Source organism: Cyprinus carpio, chromosome B17 (assembly GCF_018340385.1).
Source record: "Cyprinus carpio isolate SPL01 chromosome B17, ASM1834038v1, whole genome shotgun sequence".
Classification (NCBI taxonomy): domain Eukaryota; kingdom Metazoa; phylum Chordata; class Actinopteri; order Cypriniformes; family Cyprinidae; genus Cyprinus; species Cyprinus carpio.
In genome coordinates this window covers 25,167,081-25,194,968 of record NC_056613.1, presented here as the reverse complement: position 1 = coordinate 25,194,968, position 27,888 = coordinate 25,167,081, and the positions used below count along the sequence as shown (strand labels likewise).

Genomic DNA, 27,888 nt, shown 5'->3' with positions numbered 1-27,888 from the left:
GTGATATGTGATATATATATATATATATAAAATGCAGCCAAAAAGTCATTATCTACCATACGAGACCTACTGTACATGTAAGTTTGAATGGGTTTTAAGAGTGAACTTTTAGGAATAAGACACACCATATATACTAATATTTTTATACATTTTATAATCTATTTTCCCCCCTCAAAATAGTCTACTTTAGTGCTACTTTAACACAAACAAAAAACATTCATCTAGTCCTAAACAGTCAGAAACATTATGCAAGTATTAAAATAAAAAAACATTTAAAAAAAAGATTCTGTAATTTTGCAACCAACAAACAATTAAAATTATCATGAAATAAGAAAATTTTGCAACCAATTGACATTTTGTGATGTCAGTCTTAAAAACATGCAATAAATGTGATGTTTATTTATTTATTTATTTGTTTATTTGTTTATTTAGCATTTTAGTTTATGGGTAATTAACAAAATAGCAAATAGTTTTTTTGTTTGTTTTTTTGGTATCACGTAGCAGATAATAATTTTCAAAAATTTAAATAATTCAGATAATTTTCAACAAGTTTTCAGTTAAAAGTATGTCCTAACAAATGCTTAAAACTTAATTTTATAATTGTGTGGTGTGTTTATAGCTAGGCAAATTTGATCAAATTTTTTTTTTTTTTTTTTTTATCAAACAATAATTACATGGTCAAATATTCACATTTGGGCATCCCTAAGGGTGGGACCTGACTTTGATCACTGGGATTGTAGAAGGTGCAAGCTAAATGGGTGACTAGTGGGTGACAAATTACTGGAAGGAAAGAACTGAAGTTATTGCTCTTTCTTCATCAGAGAAGACATGCTGTTGTGAGGAAGATGGGACATTAATGTTTTGACTGAAGATTAAGGGGCACATATTTACTCTACATTAATAATGATGTGGGTGTAATTAACATTGCATCATAAAATAAATAAATAAATACGCATCATCAATTTTATGGTGATTTTATATCAGTAAAAAGTTGCTGGTTCACAAATAGAATTACCAGCACAAAATAACCCTTTGAGTGATTCGTACATCAATATTTATTGATGTATAATACATTTTATTGTTTAAAATAATTTATTAGTACAAGCATTTATTTTACTGCAGTAAAAAGGGCATGAAGCAGTGTGCTGTGAAATGTATCCGTGCATGAACCCTGATCAAACCGAAGCTGTAGTTAATGATTAAACCTGTCTTTGTGCATCGCTATAGGAACAGGAAAGTCAACAAATAAGAGCACTGCTAACAGGTGTTGTACTGCTGGCTGGATTTAGGAAATACACACTGGCCATCAGCACATTGATTGTTACCTCCACCGTTTGGAGTCATGTAAAGGTCACAAATTGAGGTATTTGTCTAAGAGCTGTAGTACATCTAGAGTCTTCAGATGGAAAGGACGAATCGTGGTGCATTCACCCATGTGTCTGTACATATAAATGTCCTTGCACTGCTCTGACAATTTAAACCGTTTGGCCGTGTTAAATTGTCACAGACACACATGCTGCAGATTCAGATTGTGCTTGCCGTATTTACCGCTGCATAATAGTCCCGCTTTGCAGAATTGCTGCTTCCTCCAAAATGCTCATTTTGGGTAATCACACAGCAGTTTGGTGGCGCTTAATTACTACTGGTTGCTAAGCATTGCAAAGGTCAGTTATTGCAGAATGAGGGTAAAATATCCCTGCAGATGCACCGCTTCCACCAATTTCACATCTCCCTCTCAGCAGGACTCTTTTTATGCTGCTAGGTTGCCTATATTGGTGTTTTTTTTTCTTCTTCGTCTGACAGTGTTTACAAAGGATTCAATTAAGGAAGATGAATGTGGCAGTTACGGAGCAGCCGTATTTGTTTATGCATTAGTTTGTTTGTGCACATGCCACAGTGGTTTCAAGAAACTGATGTGAGGGAGACAGAAATGGTTGGTGGTTTATGACGTGGTCAAAGCATACACTCAGAGTTATGTAATGTTTCACACCTTCAAAGTAACGTATGAAGTCCAGAGATTGTGCCTCGAAGTGTTGTATGGGGTTAACCTGAGTTTGAATCTGTCAGTAAAAAACAGTTTTACTGTACATTTTTTTAAATGTATAATTTATTGGGGATTTTTTTTTTTTTTGGCACACATTTTGTTCCTCATTATTTTGAAGTGAAGACCCACTCTGAAATGCAATAGCAATGTTCTAGTTGTGATTATGAATCTGTACCCAAACACAGTGAATGATTCATTAATGAATTGATCCGAGCAACTCAATGATGCAGTCACTTTCCAAGACACTGAGTTGTTCATGTCTGTCTGAATTGTATTGACCTTAAATGTGCGCGTGACTGATGGTGTGAAAAAATAAGCTATAGATTCTGAATTTTAGTATTGATTATTACATGGCACATACGTATTGAGATACATATTATATACATATTCAAAGGGATAGTTCACCAAAAAAATTTAAAATGTATCATTTACTCACCCTCATGCTGTTCCAAACCTGTGTAAGTTTCTGTCTTATGTTGAACATAAAAGAAGATATTTTGAAGAATGCTGGAAATCAAACAGTTGAATTCAATAGTATTTCTTTTCCTAATATGGAAGTCAGTGGGGACCAAAAATATCATCTTTTGTGTTCAACATAAGACAGAAACTCATACAGGTTTGGAACCACATGGGGGTGAGTAAATGATGACACAATTTTGGGGTGAACTATTCCTTTAGGTATCAGGTTAATTGTGAACTAAGCAGGTTGTGTAAACCCATTGCATGAAATGCTTGATATGTAAAAACAACAAATAACATTAAAATAGCACAAATATTTTAGGGATGCACAATAAATATAAATTTATGCACTTGCTTCTTTCCTGCTGTTGTAGCAGATTCAAGTGCTATAAAACATCATGTTTGCATATATATACAGTGTGTATATATATATATTTGTTATAAATAAAAATATATAATTAAAATATTTACGTTAATACTCTTTACATCTTGTGACATTTTATATTGTGGCCTGTGTTTATACTATTGTTCATCACACATTTTGTTTTTGTTCATTTTTTGATTACGATATGGTATTTTTGTTATTCTCAGTTGTTTGCACACTTGAAATACAGTAACATAAATAGATATTGTAGTATATTAAAGTTTAACATTTTTATAGTGCATGTTTTGGTAATAAAATGAATTGAATTGAATTAATAAAATGTGACCCTGGACCACAAAACCAGTCATAAGGGTCAATTTCTCAAATTGAGATTTATACATCATCTGAAAGCTGAATAATAAGCTTTCCATTGATGTATGGTTTGTTAGGAGGACAATATTTGGCTGAGATACAACTATTTGAAAATCTGGAATCTGAGGGTGCAAAAAAATCAAAACATTGAGAAAATCACCTTTAAAGTTGTCCAAATGAAGTTCTTAGCAATGCATGTTACTATTCAAAAATTAGATTTTGATTTATTTATGGTAGGAAATTTACAAAACATCTTAATGGAACATGATTTACTGAACATCCTAATGATTTTTGGCATAAAAGAAAAATCGATAATTTTGACCCATACAATGTATTTTTGGCTATTGCTACAAATATACCCCACACAAATAATACTTCTAACATACACCAAAAAAACAAATCAGATGAATACTTATGTGCAGATCAGTACATATTCAGTGTATTCATCTAGTAATATCGAGTGATTTATTTTATTTTATTTATTTATTTTTGTATATTTTTGTAATTTATTCAAGTACTTGATTTGTGTACTTCATCCAAAAAACATGATTTACAAAAAAATAAAATAAAAAAAAATTCTCCTCTCTCGTGTTCTGATGTGCTCAGGATGTGTTGAACACAATGATTAGGTGGTGCTCACCACGCTTCTTCTTCCTGGGCCTGCCGGGCTTCACCATGCTGGTGGGAGACTTCATCACCGCGGCGGCTCGTGTCCTCAACACTGACTCCTTTGAGGTACCTCTGCTGCTGTCAGTCTGCATGTACACTACTTACAGAAGCACACAGCTTCATGTTGCTGTTTTCTCCACTCATGTTCATGTCAGGCTCCACGGATCGAGGCTCAGACAGTTCTTGGTTCGCTGGTGTGCTTCCCTAACCTGTATCAACAGATCCCCTCTTTGCAGTCTGTTCCTGGATCTGAGGATATTGTAGTTGGCAAAGAGGACATGAAGGTATGCGTTACAAAATCCCACTTTTATAACACACATCTAATGACGCTTTTATAGTGGAGATTAGCTCTCCATTCAGTCGTTAGAGTTAGTGCATTTATTTCTTAAAGCACATTCTGCATACACAAACTGTCAAAAATGGCAAATGCTAAAGATAATCCACAGATAGAGAAGGCTTGGTGTTATTAATTCTTTATGAGTGACTTTCTTCATGTCAAGATGTTTAGTTAACAATGACTGTCCTCAAACAAGTGTGTGGAGTGGCTTCAGAAGATAAGTCATGTGGACTGCTTTACTGTCCCTGTCACAGTTGTTTTTGGATTGCACACTGATGGACTAAAGATGACAGTGTTATGGTTTGACTTTCATTTCACTTCTCTGAAAATGCTTGCAGGTGGATTATAGGACCAATTTTAAACCATGATATGTATATTTTAATCACAGCAATGATAAACACCACCTAATGGTAATTCTTGCTGAATTAGGTTCGTTACTGCAACATATTTCATAATTCTCACTCTCACTGCAACAAACATATTATGAACTGTTAAGGTGGCTTTAAAAAAAGTCAAGAATTTTTTTTCAAACTTTCATATAATATTGAAACCAACAATATTCATGTACCATATAAATAGATAAGTAATAGTTCATGGTAGGACACACCTTTTTCAAAATCATTTTTTATCTGTTTGAAATGAACCAAGTATATTCAAACTGTATATTGAAAATTAATTATAATCCTTCAGTCATCATTTAAGTGTCTCTAGCATCTTCATAGTCGCATTGCTCAACTGGCTTTATATTGTTGCCAAAATCAGTATGAATTTCCTTGAAATGGTGTGTGAAAAATGCTTTACAAATTTATTTTACTCAGAGGTTTCATTTTTTGGTGAACTATATCTCAAAAAATGTGGCGTACATGTATGTAAACCATGCTAACATGACCACAAAACTGAACCTTGAATCATCTGTAAGCCTTGATATGTTGCCCAGTGTATTAGCATTAACTGTCTGTGTCATGCTTTCTATCTGTAGGACTACCTTGTGAACATCCTTCTGAAGACGGCACGCAATGAGACATGTGAAGGAGCCAGGTACTGCACAACAGATCATTCCTTACCCACTGTTCTCCTGACTGACTTAAATCCAGGACACCGAGCCTTATTGTGCACAGTGATCTTGCATTTGTTTTTGATATTTTATTTTGTTCCTATTCATATGTCATGCATGATTACAACCACACTGATGTGTTTTACATTGTTGATGATATAAACGGCTGCTCCGTTGGGCCACTGATGATCTGGCGGCGTTTTACCATGTTTTAGGTGTGTAGCGATCTGCAGTCTGGGGCTGTGGGTGTGTGAGGAGCTGAGACAGACAGAAACTCACCATCAGGTCAAAGATGCCATTAACGTCCTGGGTGTCACGCTGAAGGTGATTATATTTGATCTGTTCTTCACTCTGAAGTAGGGATATGCCGGTATCAAATTTTCATGTTGCGATTAATTGCTAATGCTTTTATCACGGTATACGGTATATCACGATATTGACATTTGTTTCATATTCGTTAAAAAAGTGGTCATAATACAGTATAACAGGTTTAATAACTTTTTTCTTATAACAAAAATAACTGAATATTAAAATACAATAAAGCAATACAGAAAAATATATAAAGTTAAAAGTTTTACACTGATTTAAAGTGCAGAAAAACTATAAAGACCAATAGGTATCACTTTACAGTAAGACCTCATTAGTTAACCTCAGTTAAGGCATTAACATTCACAATGAGCAATAGCTACATTTGCTACAGAAGTTATTAATATAACATACAAGTCTTCATTCATGTTAGCTCAATAAATATCAAAGTTGTAACTTTCGATTTTAACAATGTGTTATTAAATATTGGAATACCTAAGATTAATGAATGTTCAGAAGAATTTTTCATTGGCAGTTTATGTTAACTAATGTTAACTAATGAAGCCCTAATGTAAAGTGTGAACAAACAATAAAGAATCAAAACACTTTCAAACAATATCTAGGGCATGTTGTAGTCCAGATTAAAATGTAAAAAACATTTGAAAACGAATAGCCTATTAAGTCTAAATATAAGTAAGTATTTGGCGCTGTGATGAACGCCATAGTGAATCCACAAATCTGAATGGCTATTTAAATCTATTTAAATACGTTTTAGAAAGTAGCAGCTGCTTTATTTTTTGGGGTTTCCAGGGTAACGGCTGCATTTTCTGCAGTTTAGCGCCATCTGCTGTCAGAGAGTGAATGTGCTTTCATTCAGCTCTCTCACATGTTCCTCCATGTGCTTCTCGTGCGTGCTTGTTTACATCAGAGTTCACACGTGTCTTTCAAGCAGCATACAGCGGTGTTGTGCATTTTGACCAGTTGATGGGAAAAGTATTCTTAAAATGCTTCCCAAATTCTGTATAAGTTGTAATATATAATTATTCACGGTATTTAGAAGTGCCCACGATAACAATATCGTACATATTCATTACCGTGATATATCACATTACCGAATACCGGCACATGTCTACTCTGAAGTCATATTAGTCTGTTCTACTGGTCTGTATTAAAATCTTTTTGTTTGTCAAATGGGCCTTTATTTAAAAAAAAAAATTCTGAATGGTGCGACAAAATTTTGTGAGCTGTCGCAACCACTGTGTTGCCCAACTCATAAATGCTGCCATTTCTGTTGCATGTGAGAAACTTCAAATGGCAAACGACAAAAAGCCTAACGAAATTGGGGGGTGGTTGGGGGGTTTCGTATTCGTCATTTTTCCTATCAAAATGCTTGCTACGAAAAAGCAGAAAATCGAACTGATCCGAATTTTTTTATGACAGACGAAATTTTCGGAGGCAGTATGTAAACGTGATTGACACAATGTGAGGTTGTATTTATTTTTTAACTTGCCAAAATTTTACACTGTGTGCAAAATGACTTTTTAGTCAGAAATGTGTGCACGTTAAAAAGTAAATACAATCTCACGTTGTGCCAATCATGTTTATACAATCTCCTAAAATTTCCTCTGAAACTTTTGTCCGTCATGAAAAAATTCAGATCAGGTTTAGTTTTCTGTGTTTTTCGCATCCATAGCATGCATTTTGAGAGGAAATAATGACAAATACAAAAAAAAAAAAAAAAAACGCGGATATTTCAGACTCAAGGTCCTTGTACACTGAGACCGAAATTTTCATCTGAAAATATTGCACATAAAAAAATAAATACAGCCTCATGTTGTGTCAATCACATCTACACACTGCCTCCAAAACATTCGTCCGTCATAAAAAAAAATTCGGAACAGGTTTGATTTTCTGTGTTTTCAAATCCGTAGCAAGCATTTTGATAGGAAATGATGAAAAATACAGAAAAAAACAACAACAATAAAACGCATACAAGATTTTCAGACTCTGTGTGCAAGAACCTTTACTTGTCAACCAGTGTGGATTTCACGATGCTGTACTGCAACATGCTGCGAGATCCAGTAAAAATCGTTTGAATTCACTACAGAATGAATAAGGTTTCCGCGAGATCTAGTGAGAAGCTTTCAAATTCTGCACAGAATTCTGTAATGAACAACACTGACGCAGAAAACCAGAAACAGTCACGCTAACTAGCTTATACTATGGTGTTGTGGCAGAAACAGTCAAATATTATTGCATCTAACCCGGAAATTAATGTACAACCTTTCAAGAGAGAAATTCAAGCATTTTTCAATGACATTCAAGTATTCCACACAACTATTTCTGGCACTTTAAAGCTCTAAAAGTGATCCAATTTAAATGTTATTTTTAATGGGACAAAACAAAATACATAACAAAATATAGTTTTGTGGTAAATAAACACTAATGTAAAATTGAAAAAATGCCGTTAATTTACCACTATAACCAGTAGATGGCAGCAGAGGAGCATTAGTCATTCATTTCTACTTTTGGCTTTATATTTTGAAATTATAAAATCATTATAATAAAATATCAAATCACCAAGAAATCAAATTTTGTCAAAGTTGTGTACTTTTTTGTGTACCCTTTCTCATGCAGCAGTAATCACATCCTGTTCATGTTGACTCAAAGCAGGCTTGGCCAAAATAAAGCTTCAGGAGAGGAACAGGGTTTCCTTCTCTAAAAGCATGCGCTGAACTGTTGGGAGTTTATGTGTGGCTGTCTCTCTTGTGTTATTCTGAGAAAACTCTCTCTCTCACTTTAGATTCCACATGAGCCCAGAGCAAGAGAGAATTGTGGGTAGAGCAGTAGACCCAATCCATTAACCTGGAATTTACCCAGCAATGAGTTTCTCTAAATAAGTTAGTAATAAATAAAAATAGCAAACATAGAAATAGAAATGATACAAATGCTATGTGTTTTAATTAATGATGTCAATATACTATTTTTCAGTCTCATTTTTACAACATCATGCCAAAAATACCATCTGATTTATCACTAATACTTTTATTGCTAATACCAATTTATATTAACAAATAAAACCTAAAAAAACATAAATTATTATGTTTTTATTGATGTTATTATATTAAACTATAAAAAAAAATCAACTAAAAAAAAAAAACTAACAACTATAAAATATCCACTACAGTTATTATATTATGAAATGATGTTTTAGGGGAAGTGATAGTTTTAATAAAATAGAATAAAAAAAATCAATCAAATTAAATGATACATTTGAGTTAAGAACTTTCTAGTTCTTTTCGCTGATCATTTTCAGAGTGGAATTTGTATTTTTTTTTTATTTTTTTTCAAAAGAACAACATTTATTTAAAATTGAAAGCTTTTGTTACATTATACATGTCTTGAGGTGACAAATGACTGACTTACTTTTTTTAAGTAAAGGTATTACATTTTTTTTTAAATTATAAAGCACAATAGCCTTACCTACTTAGCATTACAGAAAATTCTGCAGATACATAAGAAATGTCTTTCTTCATGATCGTGTTCATTTAGTGAAACAAGTAATAAAAACATGTCTTTTTTATGTTCATCTTTTTCATTTTGTCTGGACTGTAACGTGAGAGTGAATGTAATTTTGTCTTTTAGTTTGGAAATAAGGTGGTGGCCAGTGTGGCCTGTGACATCTTTCAGCTACTGATTTCTCACTGGCAGCACTTACAGAGACTGGATCCGTCCCTTCCCCAAAGAATTATAGAGGTACAAACCATCTCCCTCAGCATGATGCATCTGTTGCAGTATTGTGTAAGGAGCGCCTGCTTAATCTCCACTTTTCGTCTGTTGTAGATTTTTGTAGCAACCATAGCGTTTCTCCTACCCAGTGCTGAACACTCAACAGTTGAGGCAGATAAAAAGGTAAGCAAGCAAAACATCTCTGTTTGTGTAAGCAGTGCTGGGGAATTCAGGATGAGCAGCACACCGCACTTTCTCTGTCTCTCCTCATTGTTCCATCCTTCCTTACAGCTTGTCTTTGGCAGGTTTATTGATTGTTTTGTGGTCGTGTCAAGAGTGTGCTGAATGAATGCTTTTTCCATGCGCTCTAGTTAATGGTGTCTCTACTGCTGTGCCTGCTGGACTGGTGCATGGCCGTACCTCTCTCCATCCTGCTGGAGCCCATCACTATGCCTGTGCTGGATGACCCCGCCTCGCAGAAAGCCCCTTTACTCGACTACATTTACAGGGTGAGTACAGGCATAATCTAGTTTGTTACACCAAATCAAAGCTGAAATATTCCAGCGCATGTGTGTGCGTTCTAATATAAATGCACTTGTCCCCTCAGAGCTCATATTTAGTCATCAGACACTAATGAGAGGGCATTGAGGGGCACAGAATAAATGAGATATTAGTCCCGGCCTGTTGTGCAGATGCAGACAGACACGGACCTTTGTGCAGATGTCATGCTCCCAGAAAAAAAATGGCCGAATTATTTAAATGCCCCATTGTTGGATTGATAAACTCACCAATGAATGCTGAACTCAAGAATTCAGTTCATCATCATATGAGAGAAAATGCACCTGCTGCAAAGGGGGAAAAGGAAGAATAAATGTCCTTTGTTTTCCTCTGCGCTGTTAATCATTTTCCGCTAGTTATTATATGCTCAGTGGGATTACTTTAATCTCCCATTTGTCAGAGCTGAATAGCGTCTAACACGAGCGCATGTACATAACCCTCACCAGGACAGCACACCAGTACTCGTACATTCGAGTGTCGTGTCTCAGTTAAGTGCAAGAAATAATGATTAGCATCTCAAGCCTATAGTACTACTCAAATAATAATTGGTAATGACTGTCCTTTAATGTTATGGAGTCTTGGTTCGTTTATGCAGCAGAGTTTGAGAAGTGCCACTTATTACATTTATAGACTAATGAAAATCGTTTAAGTAAAGTAATGACTTTTCCTGAATTTGTTTTGTTTTTCCCTCTTCTTGTCACAATATAACTGCTTTATATTGTGCCAGTTTGTTTCCTAAGAGGAAAAGCAGTCAGTTTATGGCTCAAGAAATTTCTGCCCATACAAGTAAATATGGCCTGACTGAAGTCCATTGTAAGATGGTCTGTTACTGATTTACATTGAGAAATGATCCATCACACCTTTGAATGACCTGTACATCTGATTTATCAGCAGTTTCCATTCGAGCCAGATGGCACTAATGGCTCTATGGTGGTGATTATGTGGCAAAATTAAAGAACTGTGGTTTTATTTTTAGGTATTTTTACAACATGAATTTATATCTGATGGTGTTTATGTAGCTTACAGGGTGGTTGTTTGCTGCATGAGTGCGCGGTGTTCGAGAATGAGCCAAGGGATAAAGCCTTAATTAAATCAAACAGAGCAAACCTGTTCAGGCACTATGATAAACTGTGCTGGACTGTGTCTTATCTTCTCCAGCCAATAGCCATGGCCATCTGTTTTTGCACATCGATACACTCCCATATCACTGGAGAAATAGATTATTAGCCCATAAAGCCCCTCTCGCTGGGTTTCCTGGCTTAGCATCGTAAATATCGTCCCATCTCCATATGGTGGCCCTGTAGCGCTCAACCACACCTTCTGGGTGTAACAACAATGTTTCAATCTATTACAGATTTCTTTTTAATGCATCTCAGTGGAGTGCCAAGAAGAGCGTCTTCATGGCTGAAGTAATTAGTGAGTTGTTGATCCTAACAGAGCTCGCTATTTGACGCATTCTCATTAGGCTTTCAAAATGCATTAACATCTAAACAATGCGATTAGTATCTTATGCATGACCTTTTGTATTTGTAATTCACTCTAGAACAACAAAGAATGCAGCTCATTATTAAATAAATAATCATCCTTTTTTCCAAAGATGTCCCCCAGGGTTCTGTATTAGGCCCACAATTTTTTTTTTGTTTTTTTTTTTTTAATCATTCTTTTTGTAGTGTATTCCCGGTGTACTTAATCCACTGTTCTGCTGTCTTAGGTGCTGCACACTTGTGTATCAGGGTCTAACCTGCACACTCAACAGAGCCACTACCTCCTCAGCCTCGCTGATCTGTCGACAGACTATGAACCCTTCCTTACTCTAGGCATGGTCAAGAGCTTTGAACCACCACCCATCCACAATGTTATGGGAGACTTCGGAAATCTCCTCACTGTGGCTGAAGGTAAGGACTTGTTGTTTTCTGTTTTCAGGAGGAACATAAATCCTGCAATTAATCTTACCGCAATTATGCTGTGTTGTTGTCTACAGCACGTTGTCTACAGCATAGATAAATGTCATGACTAATCTGTCATGAACTGTCCCGGGTCATATTTCACGCCAAAATCAAAAGAAAACAGAAAGTGCCTGTCTTTAAGACCATTAACAGTGTTTGCATCATTTTGGACTTTTAACCCCTCTTGTGTCAATTTTTTTTGGGGGGGGGGTTTCAATGATATTATTTATTAATTTATTTATTTATTTATGTATGTATTTATTTATTGCATTTTTTAAGTTGATTTGTAAAATACTAATACTAATGGTTCCAAATATGTATTTATATATAGTAAGTTTATCTATATTTCATGACCTTAAGTATTCATTTTTGTTTAGTTTTGTCATGACACCTTGTAATGTAAGAATTTTTGCTTCACATCAATCACTCTTTAATGTCTGTAATGTAAAGGCAAGTTTGACTAAATTTACTGTGCCAAATTTTTTCAGCATTAATTGTAAAATTGCTGCATCTCCTTTGAAAAGAAAAAAGAACGTACAAAAAAGGAACATTTTTAATTTGTCCTGTGAGTTTATCCTGAGCTCTAGTGAATTATATTAGAGCAAATGTAGCACAATGTGAAATGAAATAGAATTTTAAAGAGGTGTGCATTAGTTCCCTCATCCACTCAAAGCAAGCCCATTTATGCCAATTATTAAAGAAATCATTTTTTCCTCCTCCGACCTTGCTTCATCCATTAGGCAATATTTCTTGTGTGTTTTCTACCTTGGCATGTCATCAAATGTCATCTGTTTTGGTTGGGGTGGGGTTGGGCTGTGGGGGGCTGTTCTTTCCTCTTTCAACAGGGATGCCTTTTATGACAGCACATTTATATCTGTGGAGTAGAGGAAGAAAAAGAATGCTGGCTTTTGCAGCGCAAACATCTTCATCCATTGACATGCCTTTTATATTTCTGTGTACAAAAAAAAAAAAAAAAAAAAACTCAGCCAAAGAGCAACTCATAAGCAATATCCCACTACCTAGCTCATATTGATTAGTTCACTTCAAAGCTCTGTGCATCCCTAATGCAACTTGCTCTTCTTTGCAAAGAGCTTTTTCCACTTTGATGGGGATGATGGTATTGATAGCACTGTCACAATGTGAGCACTTCGTTTTTTTTCCCCTTTCTCTCTCTCTCTCATCTTAATCTTTATATCCACTAATGACAACGCTAGATTTCTCACTTTGAGAGGTGTTCAGCATTCAGAGGACTTTAATTCATAGTACTTGCAGAGCCCTATTCACTCATCACGAAAGGTGTGATGCACATTAGTGCAGCCCTTTGAGTCTGTTTTGGGAGAATAAATAGATATTATAAAGGTGTCCATGTAGACACCCGTGTACATGGTGCAAACGTGGGAAAATCGCCTCCATTGGTCATGACAGCTAAAAGCCAGTATAGCGACCAGCTTTTGAGAACAAGTAATGGAAAATACTGTACACAGTCAGCCGGCCAGGACTTGTATTACCCTCAAAAGTCATTCATACAGGGGTCATTATACAAAAAATATTTACATGACTGTGTTTTCCAATCAGAATCAAGTATTCCAGAGAGATGTGTAATAATCTGTGATAATGGCCAGCTGACTGTAAATTATCCCACTTGCATGGCTACTTACCAAATAATAATTAAATGAATGGAAATTAAATATTGATTTTAGTTTTAATTTTTGATAATGTGAGAAGAGAGTTCAGAGTGATATAAGAGAAATGAAACTAGCACAACTATGTAGGGAATGGATTGCCACTGACAACTAGTGCTTGACCAATACAAATGTTTCAGTGTCCGCTGCCTATACTAATATGTACTAATATCAAGCTGGCCAATATAAGACATGATACACAAAAAGTTCAACTGATTTTTTTTTTTTTTTTTACATGTTTACTAAAAGATTGAATTTAAAAATAGAAATTGATCAGATGGCCATACATTTTAAAACTAAACACAAGTAATGATACAAGTTGGACATATGACATTGAAACAGCCAAATTATAGCAAACCTCCAAATACTGGCCCTCTAATTGGCCTAGGTTATCATGTGTGTGTATATACAGTGGTGTGAAAAAGTGTTGGCCCCCTTCCTGATTTCTTATTTTTTTGCATGTTTGTTATACTTAAATGTTTCAGATCGTCAAACAATTGTAAATATTAGTCAAAGATAACACAAGTGAACACAACATGCAGTTTTTAAATGAAGGTTATCAACCATGAAGGTTTTTATTATTAAGGGAAAACAAAAATAACATCCAAAACTACATGGGCCTGTGTGAAGAAGTGTGTTTGCGCCCCTGTTAAAAACTGTGGATTATCACACGTTGAGGGATTTTGCAATTTCTCTAGCCACAAATCCAGATCTGATAACTGCCACACCCGTGTTCACAATCAAGAAAAAATCTCTAAAATAGGACCTGCCTGACAAAGTGAAGTAGACCAAAAGATCCTCAAAAGCTAGACATCATGCCGAAATCCAAAGAAATTCAGAAACACATGAGAAAGAAAGTGATTGAGATCTATCAGTCTGGAAAAGGTTATAAGGACATTTCTTAAGCTTTGGGACTCCAGCGAACCACAGTGAGAGCCATTATTCACAAATGACAAAAAACATGGAACAGTGTAGAACCTTCCCAGGAGTAGCCGGCCGGCCAAAATTACCCCAAGAGCACAGCACAACTCATCCAAGAGGTCCCAAAGGACCCCACAACAACATCCAAAGAACTGCAGGCCTCACTTGCCTCAGTTAAGGTCAGTGTTCATGACTCCACCATAAGAAAGAGACTCTGCAAAAAAGGTCTGCAAGGGAGAATTCCAAGATGAAAACCATTGCTGAGCAAAAAGAACATAAAGGCTCAGTTTTGCCATAAAACATCTTGATGATCCCCAAGACTTTTGGGAAAGTACTCTGTGGACTGACGAGACAAAAGTTGAACTTTTTGGAAGGTGTGTGTCCCATTACGTCTGGTGTAAAAGTAACACCACATTTCAGAAAAAGAACATCATACCTACAGTAAAATACGGTGGTGGTAGTGTGATTGTCTGGGGCTGTTTTGCTGCTTCAGGACCTGGAAGACTTGCTGTGATAAAAGGAACCATGAATTCTGCTGTTTAAATTGATTGCTGTTACACTTTTTAACTTTATGAAGGACAATATTTTTTTCTAACCTGATTAAATGTACAAGCCACCATTTACGCCAAATTCTTAAATTTGATCAATACATTAATTTAGAATAACAAGACAGTATATGGTTGTTGCTATTCAAATGAAATCAGTATCAACAAACTCCATCTTTCCACTGCAGAGGAAACAGAAACTGCCTCGAAAGTTCCATTTAGATGTATTTACTCCGTTTAATGAAGATAAGAGATTCCATAAATTCAGTAACTCAAAACTGCAAATGCATAAAAATGTTATTAGATTAATGTTTTACTTTTTTGACATACAAATATGAAATTTTGGAAAAATGCAATGATATACACTATATATACTGTATATATTTAGTCATCATGTTTATATACATATTTATTTATTTATTTATTTATTTTTGCTTTTTTTGAACAATGAAACAATGTGATCTTGATTTAAATGATTGACAGTAACAGAACTGACCTAATATAACACATATGAAAGAAAAAAAAACATTTAACAAATGACCCACCCACCCCTCCCCAAAAATAAAATAATATAAAATACATAAATAAAAACCAAATTAAATATATACATATTTAGGGTTTAGACACATGAGATATCCTAGACTTTACCTACACTCTTAAGATAAAAAAAAATGTTTGACGTTATACTTATCTCTTTATATCATTTTATATGCATTTTCAATGCAAGAAAAGAACCCCATATTTTCATATACAAGGCGTCCTGAGACTCTAAATATCACACCTTCATAGCTAGCAATATTGGACATGAGTTCTAGCCATTCATCAAATGAAGAAGGCGTGATGGATTTCCAATGTCTCAGAATGATTCTACATCCAGACACCATAGCTAGACGGCACCATTGCCTTTGTTTCCGGGAGAGGCCCGTATCTTCTGGTAAAATACCCAACATACAGAGACCAGGATTTTTGCGTAATGTTAGGCTGAAAATGTTATTAACAAAATGTACAAACTTTTCCCAAAGTTCTTTAACCTTATCACATTCATACAACTTATGAACCATAGTACCAATATCAGTATTACATAGCCAACACGGATTATCATCTTATAATTGGGAATGACCTCCCAATCTCAATTCGAACAGCTGAGTGTTTACTCATTTTTTTTTCTTCATCTTTTTCACCAGCACTTGACCAACTAATACTAGCACTTACCTTTTCTTTTCTTTTCTTTTCTTTTCTTTTCTTTTCTTTTCTTTATGCTATTCTATTCTTGAAAGAAAAAAAAAAAAGCACAGCTACGTGTTCTGTGCTAGACTAACTGAGACTTGTCATGGCATTTGTATACTGTTGTTGTTCTCTGCTGGTCTGATTGCTTCTATTGTTCTCATTTGTAAGTTGCTTTGGATAAAAGCGTCTGCTAAATGATTAAATGTAAATTTGAATGTTCATTTCTGTACTTTGTCCCTTCTAAAATAATTAAAGAGATTAAACAAATCGATGACAGAATTGCAGGGCTTAAAGTTCTCCAGCACTGTGCCGGTGTTGTGCCCAAATTATTACCCCCCTTGTTGAAATCGCTACCTGATTGCCTTATCCTAACCCCTCCCCCACACCTAACCCTAAACCTACCAATACTAGGGGGGTAATAATCTAGCGGGGGTCTGAATTCGGCACTAAACCGGATCTCCGGCATGCAGCACATTCCCACCCAAAAAAAATTAATAAGCACTACAAGCCCAAAAAACTGCAAAAAAATTACACGAACAAAAAAAAATACAAAAACATGCTGTGAATTTGAATTAACGTTCATCTGGGAAAACAGTGTGCAGTATCTCAATAGATTTGTAATGTAAATCATTTATAAAACTTTACCAACACGGGAGAATACATCAACCTACTTCTAAATGCGCCATTTATTGTACATCACAAAAGAAAAGTTTCATTTTTGAAGAGTTTGCATGTGGCCAGACATTAAAATTTAATGGATTAAAACATTGTTTAATCACACTGTAAAGTGAAAGTGAATACCTCTGCAGGTATTTGTTATAATACATAATGTACTTACATTTGTTGTGTTCATATTATGCATAAGCATATTACATTATGTATTTTAACAGTGTTGTTCAATAAAACCATGTAATAACTTGGTTTTGATATTTTGTTTGAGCCAATTATTATTGCCTCATTGTTATTTTATATATAAATAGTTATACTAAAGCCTGGTTTTCACTTGGGTCTATTTGTGTTACTAAAAAAATATCAGATTACTCAATTGTCAAAATAATCAGTAGATTACTTGATTACAAAATAATCATTAGTTACAGCCCTAGATTAGTTGTAAAACAACCGCATTGTTTTACTTTTTGGTATTAAAAGACACATTTTGTCGTTGAAAATTGTTCTAGTGAACCAAGTATCTGTACTTTATCTCATCTCATGAGCTAAGTGTATTGTCACACCCCTAGAGTCGATAAGCGGTGATGTAGCTCATAATTCTCCAAGTGTATGATAAAGCTTTCATTCTTCAGGTCAACCATATATTCATGAAAAAAAATCTGTTTGAATAAGGAAAGCAATAAATTTTCCATAGTATCCTTTCAAATGTTAAAGTTGCCACAGTCATTGCATGATTTTTGGGTGAACTAATCCTTTGTGTATACCTGCACGCTGTACGTTTTCTAATTGACTAAACTTGTGTTGTTTCGTATCCCAGAAAAGAAAAGGAGAAGCCTAGAGCTGATTCCTCTGACTGCTCGGATGGTAATGACACACCTGGTCAATCATTTGGGCCACCATCCTCTCAGCGGCGGCCCCGCTCTCTTAAACAGCCTGGTCAGTGAGAACCACGACAACCCCTATGTAGAGTCCTCCGAGCTCTCCTCTGAAGTCTTCAAAAGCCCCAATCTGCAGCTCTTCGTCTTCAGTGACAGCACACTAGTCTCATACCTGCAGATCCCCTCTGACAGTTCCAGCACGGCGGCGGTAAGCGCCACCAACCCGAGGGATCATTCCTCTGAGGTCCGCGTCATCGTCAGGGACATCTCGGGAAAGTACTCGTGGGACGGCGGTATTCTGTTCAGCACTCTGGACGGAACCGGCTTGAGTTTGGGTGGCAGCAGAGATCGCTCTGAAAAGCAGGGCTCTGTGCGCTCCAGTAAATGCTCCTCTGAGCTGGAAGTGGAAGATGGCGTGGATGTGTTGGACCAGCTACTGGAAGACCTTGGCCACAGCAGCCCAGAGTGCCTACCACAGCCCCAGCTGAGGCTCACCCAGCCACCCTCTCCACCCATCGGCATGAACCCAGAGATGGAAGGGCTCATCATGGATGCCATCCACAGACAGGCCAAGCAGGAGGACGAGGAGCTGGCCCGGCGACAGACTGAAGACCCCAGCATCAGAGCAGAGAGACAGAGAGAGCCCACGCACCACGAGCCCAAATCTCCTTTTTACCTCTGCAGACTTCTCCTCAACGACCTCGGCATGAACTCATGGGATCGCAGGTACAGGATTTCATTCTTAAATTTGTAGCACATCCCAAGATGAAAATGCAGTCACCCATTTGCAAAGCTGCTCTTTTCCACATCATTACCCATTGGTCCTTACGAGACTTGAGAGCATTCCTGATCCAAAATGTGGATGTGTGTGAATAAGATTTGAGAGCTATGGTGGAGAAGAAGACTTTCTGTGAATATCTGACATTTTGAATTGTTGCCAGTGTTTTATAAAAAGGTAACATACAAAAAATATGTAAATCATGCATTTTGATTTCAACAAGATTATAATCACCGTCACATAGCTACTAATATACATATTGAAAGGCTGCATTTATTTGATCATAAAAGTACAACAGTAAAAGTACAGTGTAGTGGGACAATACAGTAAAAATGGCAGTATTGTGAAATATTATTACAATACCAAATAACCTTTTTCTATTTGAGTATTTAAAACAAAAATAGTAAAAATAGTAGGAATAATGTATTCCAGTGATGTTTAAGCTGAAATTTCAGCAGCTTTTACTTAATATATTACAAATAATTCTAATAATTCTGAATTTCTGCTCCAGAACATTTCTTCCTCTGCTTGTTTCATTTGATAGTTATACTTTTTTTTGTTTTATTACAAAGACGCAAAAATCTGCTTTTTTGAGCTCATTTCAAAATTGAAATTCCATTAATATTTTATTATATATTTATATATTATAATTTTTTTTTTTTTTTTTTATTTAACAAAAATATTATAATCACTAACAACATTATTATACAGTACTTTCACATACTTTACGATCTTCATAGAAGTAAGCCTACAGACTGCTTACAGTACTTGGTTGTACTTTGGTTGAACTGGAATAGAAGACAATATTTTAACATTGAAAATAAATGACAACATGAGGGATTTTGCCTGTGTCTCTGCATTCATCTTTTGGAGAGTTTTTTTCTGGTTTTCATGACTGTTCCATTTCTATTTCTCTTCATAGAAAAAGCTTTCATCTTCTAAAGAAGAACTCTAAGCTCTTGAGAGAGCTGAAGCATTTAGACTCGAGGCAGTGGTAAGGGTTTCTGCTCGTTTCAGAAGACCACAACATCTGATGCCCATGCCTTAAAGTTTCATACATATGATCACACACCAAGGAAATTAGCGACATGAAAACATATTAGTAACCTTCTGTCTGACTCCTCGACACTTAATACTAAAAATCAGCAGCAAACAACAGCATGCATTTGGAGAGCTCAATCATGCAGCCTAATGCCAGTCTACAGAGAGTGGCTAAATCCTTTAAAAGCACTATTAAGGAGACATGTCTTAAGACCACTCTCAGATACTCCGCTCCTCACGGCCTAATCCTGCCCACGTCTGGCTGAACACAGCTCCACACTTCTCAGCCAACAGCGATCAATAGGCGCTCAGAGTGGCTAATTACAGAGGCTTATTAAAGAATACCCCCAGGATCGGGCCACCGTTTCCCTCCTCATGCATAGCCGGCCCACTCATGGCAACCGCTGACTGAGCATGCCAAGCATCACACTGCACGGGCATGACGCTTCCTTAGCAACACTGCTCAAAGAGACACACACGCCTTACACATATACACTGCATACCTGGATTTGATTTATTAGCAAATAGCTTTGTAGTTATACCGTTTTGTGTGTGTGTGGTTTTTTTTTTTGCAAAAAGTAATTTAATAAAGCGTGTTTTGATGATAAGACAATAACTGCATCCCAAATGACGCACTATACACTATGCACTTATGCACTGTGTACTGTATTCAACCAGTAGTGTATGAATTTTATAAGGTCATTAATAATCGGAGTCAACCTTGCCCTTGACATAATTAAATTTTATTTCATGAGCACAACAGAGGTCATCCTATTACTGTTCTGTTCTGTTCCTATTACTGTACAACTGTTCTTTAGAGAGAGAATTATTAGTTAAGAGTTATTAATTAACTTACCAAAACATATTTACCTCTGTTCCATATTTTGTGCTTAACACCCTTGACACCCAGGTGACACCTAAAAATTAAGATCATTTAGACTCTTTTTACATTTCTCAATTTGTGTACACATTTTAGATATATTTTATATATGCAACCTTATGCTAAAATGTGTTTTTTAAATAAAAATAACTAAATTTAAATTAGTAAAACAAAACACACTATAAAGACGTATTTAAAAAATAAATCTAATAAAAATGATGAAAACGCAAGAAAATGCAAAAAATTAATTAAAAGTGATTTTTTTTAATTTTAAAAATATATACTAATAGTATTTCAGTGATACTAAAATAACACTGATCTGAACTCCATACCCCGTAATGACAAAGCAAAACAAAATTTGTGAAAATTTTGCACATTTATTAAAAAAAAAAAAAAACCGGAACTATTACATTGCGTCAGTATTCTATGGAAGCCAGTTTCCACCTTTAAATAAAAAATAAAACAATGTAATTGTGACTTTTTATCTCACAATTCTGACTTTTTTCAATTGCAAGTTATAAAGTCAGAATTGTGTGATATAAACTAGCAATAACTACTTTCTCCTAATAACTACTATATAACACCCAACAATTACTTTATAACAACTTGCAATTCTGAGAAAAAAAAAAATCAGAATTGCGAGATAAAAAGTCACAATAACCTTTTTTTTTATTTTTTATTCAGTGGCGGAAACAGGCTTCCATAGTATTCAGACCCTTTTGCTGTGGCATTTCAGATTTTTCTCAGATGCATCCCATTTCGACTTTGAGATGAGATCTCTGCTTTGATTACATACACAGACCACATCAAATATAGTGACACCTGAAATGTCTTGACGTTTAGCATGATGTCAGTTCATCTTGTGTGTTTTTGCTTCCAGTCGAGAGACACACAAGATCGCCGTGTTCTACATTGGAGAAGGCCAGGAGGACAAATACTCCATTCTGTCCAACACGGAGGGCAGTCAGGCTTATGAGGACTTTGTCTCTGGGCTGGGATGGGAGGTGAAATAGCACATCAAATCCACTTTATTGAGCCTGTAGTGAGTGGATGTCATGTCCTGGGACTGTCAGAGCATCAGGAAGTCTCTCTCTCTCTTTCAGGTGAATCTGGCCACTCACTGTGGGTTTATGGGTGGTTTGCAGAGAAATGGCAGCACAGGTAGCACAGCACCATATTACGCTACCTCCAACGTGGAGGTCATCTTCCATGTGTCGACTCGCATGCCTTCTGACTCAGATGACTCCATCACCAAAAAGGTAGTTTCAAGCACATCATTTCCTGCTTGACAAGAACCACACACATTAAAAAAAAAACATTTCGGTTTTAGATGGTAGGTTTACTGATTGAAACTGGTGGAAAGTTGTCTTAAAAAGTCATATTTATGAGCATATTTATGAGTCATATTTGTCATTTTTAAAGAAGTTGAACAAAATGCCACTGCTTTGTGAGGAGAGCAGTCTTTTCAGTCACTTTACTTACACTTTCAGAGAGGAAATGAGAGAAAAAAAAGATCACGCTCTTCATTTTTAAAATGATCTTATGTTAAACCCACCCTTATAGTTATTGTGCTATAAAGCTTTCTGCTATTAGCCCTTATTCTGCCACTGTCACACAGTAAGAGAGAAACAGTACAATTGAGTGCATTTATAAATTTCTAGTAATCATATCTAGTAAGGCTGGGCAGTATATTGAGTTTGTATGATATATCAATATATTTTTAACACATTTTAGGAATTTTAGGAATGTTTCAAAAAAATTGTTTAAATCAAAAAATGTTATTGTTATTTACTGGGCAAATAAATTTAAACAACCTAATAGTATTTATTCACATAACAAAAATGGCCTCATATGCCCTTCATAACAGCTTGCATTCTTGCTGGCATTGTTTATGTATTTTTTTGACTGTAATTGGGTATCCTAGAAAAAAAAAAAACACTTTAAAGCTCCCTCCCTTTCTTTAATAGATAACAGCAATAATTATATTATAGCATTAGTAATAGCCTACTTCTGTTACTAAAGAGCTGACGCTTATCAGAGGACTAACCAATACAGAAAGCTAAAAAATGTATTTGATAATCACCAGTACTGTTAGTTTAGAGCAACAGTGGCACAAACCATAATTTGTTAAAAACCTTACATAAATTTGTATTAATAAATTTGTTTAGCATTGTATATAGTGAATATAGTTTAAATCTGCATAAAAAATTAAATAATAAAAAAGGTAAAGATGAATAAAATCACAAACTAAGTTGTAACCAGTAGGTAAGAGTAATGTTCTGCAGGAACACACGTTCACTTTGACCACTGTCACGTCTTAGTGTCATTTCTTTATCCTGTAAAGGGCGGATATGAAGTGTCTGATATTGATATTCAGACAATTACACAGTCATCCCCTTACAGTTCCTACTTTCATAAAATGCATGCAATGCATGTTGAGTTTTAAACCTTAATTTAACTTTCAACAACAGAAATTTCAGCACAGCGAATGTTTTTGCGCAGATTATTAATTGTCTCTGTTTTCCGTCTGTTTGACACGCACCGGCGCGCATTCAGTAAAGATTAAAACTTAACACAGACTGTCAGGACGGACCTTTATGCAAAATGGAATTGCTTGCGTCAATTTGTGACATTTATACATAAGGATATGACTGTGAACTGAAAGTTTTTGCGCAGAGGATGCACACGCGTCATCCGTCAAAGTGCCTGACAGGGCAAGCCAATAAGCTCCATTATTTTTAGATGCATTTTGTCAATAAAAATGCATTATTCAGTGTTGTTATTTGATGCAACCGGCTGAAGTTGGACGTGCACTGTGGGCAGACCTGAAAAAATTGATAATGAGAATCGTTGACGATGATTTTCATAATCGATTTTATCAGGTAGTTGTTGCGGCCTAGTCTTGCCAGTGTTTAAACCATTCAGCACTCACACGCTCTCCTAGAGACGGTGCACTCTTGCACACTCAAAGTGCACAAATATAAGGCCGCCTCACATGACGCAATGTGGGGATTTGAAGCCATTTGCACATTTTGAGAGAGAAAGTGAGGGAGCGCGCAGGGATTCTCTCAAGCTGTTTGTGAAACTACATCTCACAAAAAGTTTTCAAATTACTTTATGGGTTATTTAATGAAGAAATATGAATTGCACCTCACCTTCAGCATTAGAATTATTTGACCCACGCTGGACAGAGATTGACACAGTGTCGCTGCATGTCATGCCAAACCTCTCATCGTCAGCTTGAGATCGGTTTATGAGATTGGCCTTTATAGAGACCTCCAATCAAACATCCCAAATCGATTATCGGTCGATAGTGATCGGTAGCCGATCAATCAGAGCACCCCTACTGGCGGATTGTCGACTCAGAAGTAAATGTCTGCTGGCTAATAGTTGTGTATGTTTGACAGCCTACATCCTTCACAGATGGACGTTGCTGTGATTTAGGTTAAAAACGCATAAATACTCATATCAAGCAATCTGTTTAACAGACAACGCAATAGTGACCACATAATGAAAATAGTCACTTACTCTTGTGTGGAGCAACATGGTATCCAATATAGTCAGCACAGCATCGTCTTATAGTTTCAGTCTGAAAATCCTGCATGGAATTGTGCCTTGTTTTTGGTAAAATTAAGCGATCGAAGGACCAAGTTCTTACTGACGTGGTCTGGATCTTCATTAAAAATTCTGACCTGTGTGTGTGTGTGTGTATATATATATGTATGTATATATGTACATATGTATGTATATGTATGTATATATATATATTATATATATATATATATATATATATATATATATACTGTGTGTTTTTTGCTTTTTTTTTCTTCCCTAAAACCAAAATTTTATGAGAATACTGCACCACAAATGTTTGCTTACCCTTAGAAACAGTGTTATTTGGTTTAAAATGGTGATTTAATGACTGCGGTTCATCGTACAGACTCGACAGCAGGTGAGTGACACGCGTGTAAAGCGTGACTTTTGGACCGTGCTGCTGATTGCACGGCTCTTGTCAGACCGCTGAGAGCTGTGAGGCCGTGTCGTCAGCGAGGGAGCCGAGCATGTGCAGGTTTAGTAACAGCTCTCTCTCTCTGGACTCCTGCGTGCGCTGTGACCAGGGCCCCGATCAGTACATTAACTCACGCTGCAAGGGCTAAAGGCCTGCCGGATACCAGCAGGGCCCTGCTATTGAATTCCGCCCGTGTCGGCGGGACGGCGATCGACATGCGTTAGCAGGTTAACGCTGGCAAAATGAGCCGGTAGGAACCTGCTTAGTTTGAGCGCTCAATCCGATCATGCGCAGGCCTGCAGAGAGAAAAATTCATCAGGCTCCCAGACATTGAAGCCTCTCACCGTCAGAGCTCATATTAGCCCATCGCAGCCACACTCCGCTTCCTCTGTTCGGTGTAGGGAGGGAGTGTGTGTGCCGCGAGCCGTGCTCGATTCATTTTGGCCATCAGGCCCCATAATTGCTACACTCCCGCTCTGGCAGCGAGAGAGGGCGACTGTTGGGTGGCACGTGTGTGGGGAGGGGTGAAAGGGCTATTTTATCAGCCACAGGCAGACAGGAAGTAACTTCTCTAATTTACAAATGCAACTTTCAGAGGTAGCAAGAGAAAAGAGGGGTGAAGAGCCGACAGCAAGGAAAGCAAAGAGAGAAAAAGAGAAGAATTCCTGAATCCAATTGAGTGCTGGGGGGCAGAACGGAGCAGAGCAGCTGGCTGGGCTAGTAATGCAGTTACTGGGAGGGTGTTGCCATGCGAGGCCACGGTGTCAGGAGGCAGCCGGTCATCCAACCACACTCACACACACACTCTTTTGTTGCAGAGGGAAGGATGCTGCTTCTTTACATGGCAGCATTTAAGCTTGAGGGCATTTCCAGCTTTGCTCAGTGTCTGTGCGTTTACAGTACATGTGTATGTCATGCTCTACACTAGGGCTGCACGATTATGACAAAAATCATAATTGTCGATTATTCCCTTGAAATAGTAATTACGATTATTAATTACGATTATCACAATTTACATTGAATGATGTTTATACCATTGTTCGATGCAAGTGTTTACTATAGTGTTTTTCTATAGTATTAAGCCTCAAATGTCAACTATACATCGGATTATTTTCTTCTTTAAATTATAAAAAAGTAAAAATATGAATGGTATTATAATGTTATACAAAAATTTAAATAATGGGAAAAACCCTTAAGATAACATGTAGAAAGAAAAAAACACATCTTAAGCACACAGAATGACATAAGTGGACTTTGAATGATTAATTGCCGCTTTGAATGATTACGTAATTGTGGCATCCATAATTGTAATTGCAATTAGACATGGTTCTTTCAAGAACTGTTCGCTGAAAGGTTCTTTGGGATCCTAAAATGGTTCTTCTGTGGCATCAGTGTGAAAGCCTCCTTTTAGAACCTTTGTTTTTAAGAGCGTACACACATGGGGCCACTAAAGCCGCTTTTCCACTATTGGGCTAAACGGTTTTCTTTGCCTTGCCGATCCGGGCCAGTCAGCATGGATACGGTTTCATTTTCCACTGTGGTGCTGATAATGGAGCTCTTTGGAATGTAATACAAATGCGTCAGTCGTTGCCTTGGTAATGCAAGTGTAATGTAAAACGGCGATATGGACGATGATCAGATATTTGTGTTTTTTGGGACTCCTTTTTTATCTGATATTTACTTTGTTAACTCTTGACGCGAAAAATAAAATAAAATAAACAGAAAGCAATGACGGGTATACCAACAAATGCTGGGGAGATAAGCATGCCCAAATATCAATAAGCAAAAATAATTTTTTTAATTTTTTATATTGAACGTAGTGAAGCTGTTGACTTGGCTGTTTAATCAAATAGCGCGCTTCCGCATAGCCAGCTATGGAGAAACTGGTAGCCAGGCAACAGAGTGGGCGTCACGCACACGCACACGCACTCTACCAGCACGTCTCAGTACAGTTGTCTAACCGTGCTGAGAACGGTTTGTAATCGTGCCGCACCGTACCAGGCTCACGTGGAAATACAACTGGAACCGTACCTGACAGTTCCTAGAACCATTTAGCCCGATAGTGGAAAAGCAGCTAAATATTCTCATAGTTTTGTGTTCGCTAATGCAAATTACTCTATTAGTATTGCTCATATTTAAAGTATTGGACAGTCCTTAGCCTTAAACAATCACATCTTAATTCAATTTTCAAATTTAGTGCTGTGAAAAGTCCTATCTTAAATGCAAAAAGTCTAAATGATAATTTTAGAGGTCTTAAATTCGGGGACAGAAAACGTGGTAATGCGACAACATAAAACTTCAAACGCCATTCAGATGGCGTTCATATCCTCCAAGGAAGTTTGTCTTTACAAGCTAGGAAGTAATAATTGCAATGTTAGGTGCTGGCCGGACATAAAAAGACTTTTTTCAAAGGGATGGTTCACCTAAAAACAAAAATTCGTCAATACTGTAATTACTCACCCTTGTGTCGTTCAAAACCCATAAAATCTTCGTTCATCAGGTTTGTTTCTTATTTAAAAATCCTGCATCATGTTGTCATATCAGATAAATTAAGTATCAGTCAACCTATAATTAGTATGTATTTATTGTTTTTATCTATTGGTACACAAATTCATATGTATATATTGGCTGAAACAGGTTTTGAGTGTTTTATGCTTGCAGTTACCCTGTTTGTACCCCAACCTGTTGAATCAAGCATGTGCGGATACCCTGATTAAACACTGTTTATTCTATAGACAGAAATGATACGTGAAATCAAAAGATTTAAGAAAAAAGTATACTGTCGTTTTGGTAGATGCTAAAATGGGTGCAAAATCTCAAAGCCTTTCATTGGTGGAAGAACCTGAGCCATATCTGGAGACCAGCGCATGAGAAGGTCTTAGAGATGGACTCTATTGGCTTGTGTGGGAAAAATCCACCAACCACCCAGAATAACCTAGCAACCACATGGAACATTTTAGCAATGCATAGCAACCACCCACAACACCTTCACAGGTGCTCTACTTAAGCCTATTCTAAAGTTCAGGTTTCTTAGAAGTCTGCGGTCTTTAACATCTGCTCCCTTTCATTGAGAATGGCATCTGGTGTATGTGTACAATGTGTTGTGTATTTCCTCTCTCCGCCCAACCTGTTTACATGCCGCCAATTCTTCTGCTGACTCTCCAAATGGATCGGTATGCGCCGACCCAATCAGCTTGTTGTGGATATGTTTAATTTTAGCCCATTAGCCTAATTAAGGGCTTATGGGGAAATGTGGTAATTGCATTTTTGGTGAAGAGGACATGTTTTGGTAATGGCTCATTAGGCATGGGTGCATCGGCAGATGTTTAACGACCCACTGAGAGGAGCTCGCTTAAGCCGCGCCGTTGCAGTGACATGCTTCCAAGACTCCTCTTTTTTGATTACAGAGGTCACTTTAAT

At 36.6% G+C, this 27,888-nt stretch overlaps 1 protein-coding gene across 6 annotated transcripts in view; it reads left to right on the top strand.

Annotated features, from left to right (window-relative positions):
* Nucleotides 1-27,888, top strand: part of ralgapa2 (Ral GTPase activating protein catalytic subunit alpha 2) — a 159,981-nt gene that overhangs the window by 93,664 nt on the left and 38,429 nt on the right. For all 6 annotated transcript variants that reach the window (XM_042742922.1, XM_042742921.1, XM_042742918.1 and 3 more), the window contains 12 exons: nucleotides 3,846-3,974; nucleotides 4,064-4,192; nucleotides 5,225-5,283; nucleotides 5,515-5,623; nucleotides 9,251-9,361; nucleotides 9,449-9,517; nucleotides 9,706-9,843; nucleotides 11,604-11,787; nucleotides 17,700-18,486; nucleotides 19,461-19,532; nucleotides 21,340-21,463; nucleotides 21,563-21,718. In XM_042742922.1, the coding sequence (XP_042598856.1) occupies nucleotides 3,846-3,974; nucleotides 4,064-4,192; nucleotides 5,225-5,283; nucleotides 5,515-5,623; nucleotides 9,251-9,361; nucleotides 9,449-9,517; nucleotides 9,706-9,843; nucleotides 11,604-11,787; nucleotides 17,700-18,486; nucleotides 19,461-19,532; nucleotides 21,340-21,463; nucleotides 21,563-21,718 (2,067 nt within the window). The remainder of the gene's footprint in view (nucleotides 1-3,845; nucleotides 3,975-4,063; nucleotides 4,193-5,224; nucleotides 5,284-5,514; nucleotides 5,624-9,250; nucleotides 9,362-9,448; nucleotides 9,518-9,705; nucleotides 9,844-11,603; nucleotides 11,788-17,699; nucleotides 18,487-19,460; nucleotides 19,533-21,339; nucleotides 21,464-21,562; nucleotides 21,719-27,888) is intronic.